The sequence below is a fragment of the Cibotium barometz genome, chromosome 34 (genome assembly GCF_041138505.1).
Source record: "Cibotium barometz isolate CiBa-2024 chromosome 34, ASM4113850v1, whole genome shotgun sequence".
Classification (NCBI taxonomy): Eukaryota; Viridiplantae; Streptophyta; class Polypodiopsida; order Cyatheales; family Cibotiaceae; genus Cibotium; species Cibotium barometz.
Window position 1 is genome coordinate 46,712,042 of NC_141079.1, and position 6,216 is coordinate 46,718,257.

General features: G+C 42.8%; 1 protein-coding gene across 2 annotated transcripts; it reads left to right on the forward strand.

Annotated features, from left to right (window-relative positions):
* The first annotated feature begins 774 nt into the window (after positions 1–774).
* LOC147619105 (monocopper oxidase-like protein SKU5) lies at positions 775–5,401 on the forward strand. Of its 2 annotated transcripts, XR_015262023.1 has the most exons (10): positions 775–1,363; positions 1,542–1,651; positions 2,009–2,279; positions 2,379–2,517; positions 2,691–3,057; positions 3,221–3,586; positions 3,663–3,741; positions 3,849–4,051; positions 4,949–5,122; positions 5,274–5,401. XR_015262023.1 is itself a non-coding variant. In XM_086774296.1 (9 exons), the coding sequence occupies exons 1-9, from the start codon at positions 1,214–1,216 to the stop codon at positions 5,061–5,063; spliced, it is 1,800 nt and encodes a 599-aa protein (XP_086630422.1). In that variant the 5' UTR covers positions 775–1,213; the 3' UTR covers positions 5,064–5,265. The 2 variants fall into 2 exon arrangements, 1 of the variants encoding a protein (XP_086630422.1); XM_086774296.1 differs by lacking the exon at positions 5,274–5,401 and having other exon boundaries at positions 4,949–5,265.
* The last annotated feature ends 815 nt before the right edge of the window (positions 5,402–6,216 follow it).

Below are 6,216 nucleotides of genomic sequence, written 5' to 3' on the forward strand. Positions count from 1 at the left end.
TTGATTGATAAACTTGTAGTGATGGGAAGAACAAGTAGAACAATGGATGTGATACAACGGGGGTGCGTGTACTTTTATAAGGTTATATCAAAGGTAGCACTGTGTTGGCAGTGGGCGGCCTTGTCCCAGGTTCGCAGGTGTGAAAAGAACTGCCGTTAAGCCCAGTGCCTATGTGCTGGAAATGCCTTTAATGGTGAATTTTGGCCTAATCACAGAGGCGTAGATTTGGGCCGTTGCTGGCAGCGTGCAGCAAGGAAATCATCCTCCTCGCATTGAGCCTGCACGTGAGATTCAAAAGCACGATTCACAACCATACGCGCACACACCCCGCGTGATCATTTCAGCGGGGATAAAAAAGATTAAGGAAAGAAAGTGGGTTAGGGTTCATTGATTAATTCGGTGAAGGAAAGAAAATGGATTCGTTCATTCGGTGCATTGGAGTGAGGGTCACAGGTGGAGATAATTATTAATTATTACGAATTTGTCTTAAAAAGGGCCTTTTTACTTGTCTCTCTAGCGAGCCAGTTCCTGCGCGTGCAGTGCTCTGTTGGTTGTTGGGCGGGGTGGTGGCTTTTCTCTCTCTTGTTCTTGTGCTTTTCGTTCTACAAAGGTGACGAGGGAAAGAGGCTTTAAGCGTCTGATCTGATCTGTAGGTACCTGCTAATATAAGCCCTCTTCTAAGTTCTCACTGCTTATAGCTGATCTCGTTTGCTGCCAGTACCTTACGGATGATACCCTACTGATGATCTTCTTCACTGACACCACTACCACAGTATACTCCCTCCAGCTGTCTGCTTATCACTACCCTTTTCTCAGAAGCTCCCGAGAACCCTACCCTCCCTTCCCCCTTCTCTCTCTCTCTCAGCTGCTTCTCTGCCCTAACCGCTCTCCCAACAACCTTCTCTCTTTCTCCCCCGCCCCCCTAACAACCTCTGTCTCCATCTCTTCTCTAACCCTTGAAATTCTCCTCAGCCAACATAGGCTGCTGCTGCAGGTTTGCTTGCTAGCTAACACGAAGCAGTATCAAGAACCCGCACATCCCAAAAAAATGCTTATCCCATAACCCTCCCCAGCTGCATTTCTCACCATCTCCCAAGAGATGTAACCCTAGCCTGCTAGATCGAACCCTCACCTCGGCAATCATCTCTTTCGCCCACCTCGCTTTCTCAGAGCGAGGTATTTCGCAGCTCGTTCTTGTAAGGTTCAAGAAACCATGGGAGCTTCACCAGGCCTTCAACGCCTGCTACTTGTGCTCTTGGAAATCTTCCTCTTCATCCAAGTTACACGTGGGCTAGACCCCTTTCTGAACCTGGAATGGAATGTGTCCTACATCACTGTAGCTCCGTTGGGCGTCAAACAACAGGCAATTACTTCTGCTTTGTGCACTTTCTGGCCTGTACAGGGCCTCTGAAATGCTGCATTTGCGTAGGGTAGCGTCTGCAGGATCAATAGTGTGCGAATTTCAGCATCTTCTTTTATACTTTCTCTTTCCGAGATAACGTCCTAACAACCTTTCTTGCATGTTCCTGGAGAGGCTGCAGGTGATTGCCATCAACGGGCAGTTCCCTGGGCCTATTATTAACTCAACCACAAACTATAACCTGATGATCAATGTCCTCAACAGCTTGGATGAGGATCTTCTCCTTACTTGGTCAGTGAAGGATGCTTCTTTCTTTTGGTCTGTGATTGTCTGAATGAGGTGACTGTGTTTCTTGAGCATCAGCCTTGGTGTGGTCTCCATGTGTGTCATTCTTGGCATTTGTTTTGGGGTCTAGGTCAGGTTCAAAAGCCATGTGATAGTGCATTCTTTTGAAAACAATTTTGATCCATAGCTGTGCAGAGCTTCTCGATAGTTCTTGCAGGTTTCCTACATTGTCATTCTGTTACTTTGCCAACCTGAACTGTACATGCACTATCAATGTATGTCTATTATGTGTTCATATGCACAATGCTCATGTATAATGTAGATAAATTCCAAGATATGGTTCCTTGATTCGGAATCATGCAGGAATGGTATACAACAGAGGAAAACATCATGGCAGGATGGTGTGTCGGGGACTAATTGTCCCATCCCTCCTACTTGGAATTGGACCTATAATTTCCAAGTCAAGGATCAGATTGGCAGTTTTTTCTATTTCCCTTCTCTAGGTCTTCAAAGAGCATCTGGTGGATATGGAGGGCTTACAGTAACCAATCGTGCCATCATTCCAGTCCCATTTGGCCTTCCAGATGGAGATATCACCATCATGATAGGTGACTGGTACAATGCAGGCCACAAGGTGAGGGATTGTTCTGTGTAATTGAAGTCTCATTCTCTTGTTTTCCAAGGGTGGGTCAGTTAAGTTTGGGTTGTGCCCTTTTGCGGGACTGATGTGCAGGCACTCCGGGCTCTCCTTGATAAAGGCCATTCTTTAGGTATGCCTGACGGTGTACTCATCAATGGCAAAGGCCCTTACCCATATAATAGCTCGTTGGTGCCTAAAGGAATCCTGTGGGAAACCTTCAATGTGGAACAAGGTGTGAAATTTGGGTTTTTGGTGTTCTTCTCATTGAAAGATGAGGAGTTAGCTTGATTGGTACCAAGTCTGGTGACATTTATATTTAGAAAGCCAAGATGTTTGATATGATGAAAGACTTCTTAGTTCTCACTCTACTATAATTTGCTCTGGTTGCTGGTCATCATCTTGTAGGCAAAACCTACAGAGTCCGCGTTTCAAATGTAGGAACTTCCACATCTCTCAACTTCAGAATTCAAAACCACAACATGCTCATGGTGGAAACGGAAGGGTCTTATGTATCTCAACAGAACTTCACTACTGTGGATATACATGTAGGGCAGAGTTACTCCTTTCTGGTCACTATGGATCAAAATGCCAGTTCTGACTACTACATTGTTGCAAGTGCACGATTTGTGAATACCACCATCTGGTCTCATGTAACTGGAGTAGCAGTTCTGCATTATTCGAACTCTAAAGGGCATGCATCTGGTCCTCTTCCTCCTCCACCAGATGACCAGTATGATCCAAATTGGTCTGTCAATCAAGCTCGGTCCATCAGGTAATTGGGTTTGGTTAAGTTCATACAAGCCAAGTTTGCATGATGAGGAATGTGGTAGCATACTGATAATTCTTGTTTGGTGTCGACTTGGGCTTCATTTATGATGTCTGCTGTGTGTGTGTGTGTGTGTGTGTGTGTGTGTGTGTGTGTGTGTGTTGTGCAGATGGAACTTGACTGCAGGCGCGGCTCGTCCTAATCCTCAGGGCTCTTTCCATTATGGGCAGATCAATGTCACACAGACATTGGTGCTCAGAGGAAGCAAACCGACCATCAAAGGAGCCATGCGTTATGCTTTGAATGATGTTTCATACTCAGCCCCTGCAACCCCTCTCAAGCTAGCTGACTACTATAATTTGACTGGTGTCTTCAAGCTGGATGCATTCCCTGACAAGCCCCTGAATCATACGCCAAGCTACCTTACATCTGTAATCTCTGGAGGATATAGAGGCTTTCTGGAGATTGTTTTTCAAAATGATGATGATGCTGTGCAAAGTTATCATTTTGATGGCTATGCATTTTTTGTTGTTGGGTAAGCAAAAATGACCACTGCTCCAGTGATGTCTGTAGTATGTCCACGATCTGTCAGATTAAGGTTTCTTTGGCAGTTTTGACTCAGGAACATGGACAGAGGCAGATAGAGGGAACTACAACAAGTGGGACGGCGTGGCTCGAAGTACGACACAGGTTTGCAACCAAGCTTTTGCGGCTATTTCTTGATGGCAACATATATTTATTTAGAGAAGAGTGCAATTTTCTAACAGTACTGATGGCTCTGGTCATGTTTACCACAGGTCTTTCCCCACTCCTGGACAGCTGTTCTTGTAGAGCTTGACAATGTCGGGATGTGGAACCTTCGCTCTCAACTGCTGCCCAACTGGTACCTCGGGCAGGAGCTCTATATACGTGTGTACAATCCAGAAAACACTAACAAGACAGAATTACCAGTTCCTGACAATGCCATCTATTGTGGCAGACTGGCATCCATGCAAAAATCGTGAGTGCCTGTACTGTAGCTTCACATACATGAATATTTGTAGTCTGTGAGATTGATAGAACACAGCTTACACTGTGGCATGCATAGTCTTCACACTTGCATTTTGCCTTCTGTATGTCTCATTCTGATACTTATATACTTGTGTCTATGTAATGCCTGCAAGTCTTCTGTTCATGAGATAATATACAGTCTACATCTATATTTCCATATACAAGTATATTCTACATCTACATCTATGCACACATACACATACACATCTAGGTGTACATGTAGGTGCATTGGCCATATCTGTACACTAACACATATGTCCATATGCATGTACATTCTACACACACATATCCATATACATGTACACAAACACGTATGTCCATATGCATGGACATTCTACACACACACACACACATACACATACACACATGGCCATGAAGGTCTCTACACACACATATCCATATACATGTACACCTAGACACAAACACATAACACACATATCCATATACATGTACACCTAGACACAAACACATATGTCCATATGCATGTAAATTCTACACACACACACACATGTCCATATGCATGTAAATTCTACACACACATATGTCCATATACATGTACACCTAGACACAAACACATATGTCCATATGCATGTAAATTCTATACACACACACATTTGGGCCATGCACCTACATGTACACCTAGACACACACACAAACACATTCGTGTACAGACACATAGATACACCACACTTGGACATGTACACAGACACACACTCTCTCTCTCTTTGTGCGCCACAAGTTTACATTAGTCTGTGCGTTGTGCGTCTTTTTGGCGTTTCTTCTCGTATGTCTCTCCTGGTTAGCCACTGCCACCCATTACAACTGACTTGTGTTTCTTGTGGGGCAGGGCTTTTACTACTCTTAGTAAAGAGAAATCGGCTGCTACTCCTACTACCCTCGCATTCTCCCAACCCATGCTAATGGCTACAGCCATCACGTGGTTCATGGTGATGCTCCAGTAGTAGCACTCCGGAGGTTTTTTTAACTCCCAACTTTTAATTGACTTGGGCGCTGGCGGTAGGTAGGTTTTATTTTATTTTTCTCACATCTAAAATTCGAGGGAAATTATCTAACGGATTTTTACACTCTGCTTTCAGAATTCTTCAATTCATTTTTCAATCAATGGTGTGATTCAATTTAATTAAATCGGATAAATTCTTTGCATTTTGCAGCGAGTGTAACTGGGAATTTTATACTGTAGTGCAAGGTGAAAGATAATAAAGGATTCTTCTACATTCACTCAATCATAAATTCCCTTGTTTTTTCTTACCTAAATGGCTACTTTTGGGCCTTTTCTCACAGCCCTGTTATAACTAGCAATGGCACATTTAATAAATACCATCTAATAATGCTCAAAAAATCTAATTCTGAAAAAATGTTTATACATCATGTACTGGACTGAGAACAAATTTCTAACATAGCTGATTTTGGCAGAGTCAGTAAGACTTGTATAGAATATAATTCCCACCAATATTTTTTGCAAACTAAGCTGTGGAAAAACCATGTAAATTCCTTGCAAGAGGAATTCTTATGGGGAGCATCCTGCTACGGAAGAAAAATTACCGGTTTCTGCGAAGGGAATCTGTCTTATATATCTCTATATCTTCCTTAATGCCTTATATATCTCTATATTATCTTAAGGACGAGTTTCACGTAGGAAAAATTGGGTCAAAATTTCTGAAGACTTGGGCACGATGTTTGGAGGTGGAGGTCTAAGAGGATGTTTGATTTGTATATTCAGAGAACTCCCAGCACTCCCTTGCATGGTCTCCAAGGGAGTGAGCCTCAGCACTTTCTACCACGGGGTTTGACCCTTGTCAAGTGACATCAATGGATGACATTGATATAATTTGTGACGCAAACTTGGCTGAATAAATTATGCCGAGTAAACTACAAAGTAAATTGAGAAAATTTCATCTTATTTTACTTTGTAGATTACCAAGCAAGCAATCATTATTTACTTCCTAGTTTACTAAGTGTGCATAGATTATTGAGTTTACTCGGCAAATTATTGTTTATTTTGTAGTTTACATCATGGGGTGAGGGTTAATTTGGGTTTGGGACTTTGAAAAATTTGTAGCAAGGTGTTATGTACAGAAGAAAGATCTTATCACT

What these genes read in the sequence shown, in the direction of transcription:
- LOC147619105 (XM_086774296.1), top strand. Translation starts at nt 1,214, where the DNA reads ATGGGAGCTTCACCAGGCCTTCAACGCCTGCTACTTGTGCTCTTGGAA. An exon ending in GAGGATCTTCTCCTTACTTG is followed by an intron (nt 1,652 to 2,008) that starts GTCAGTGAAGGA and finishes GGAATCATGCAG; the next exon opens with GAATGGTATACAACAGAGGA. An exon ending in AACCTTCAATGTGGAACAAG is followed by an intron (nt 2,518 to 2,690) that starts GTGTGAAATTTG and finishes ATCATCTTGTAG; the next exon opens with GCAAAACCTACAGAGTCCGC.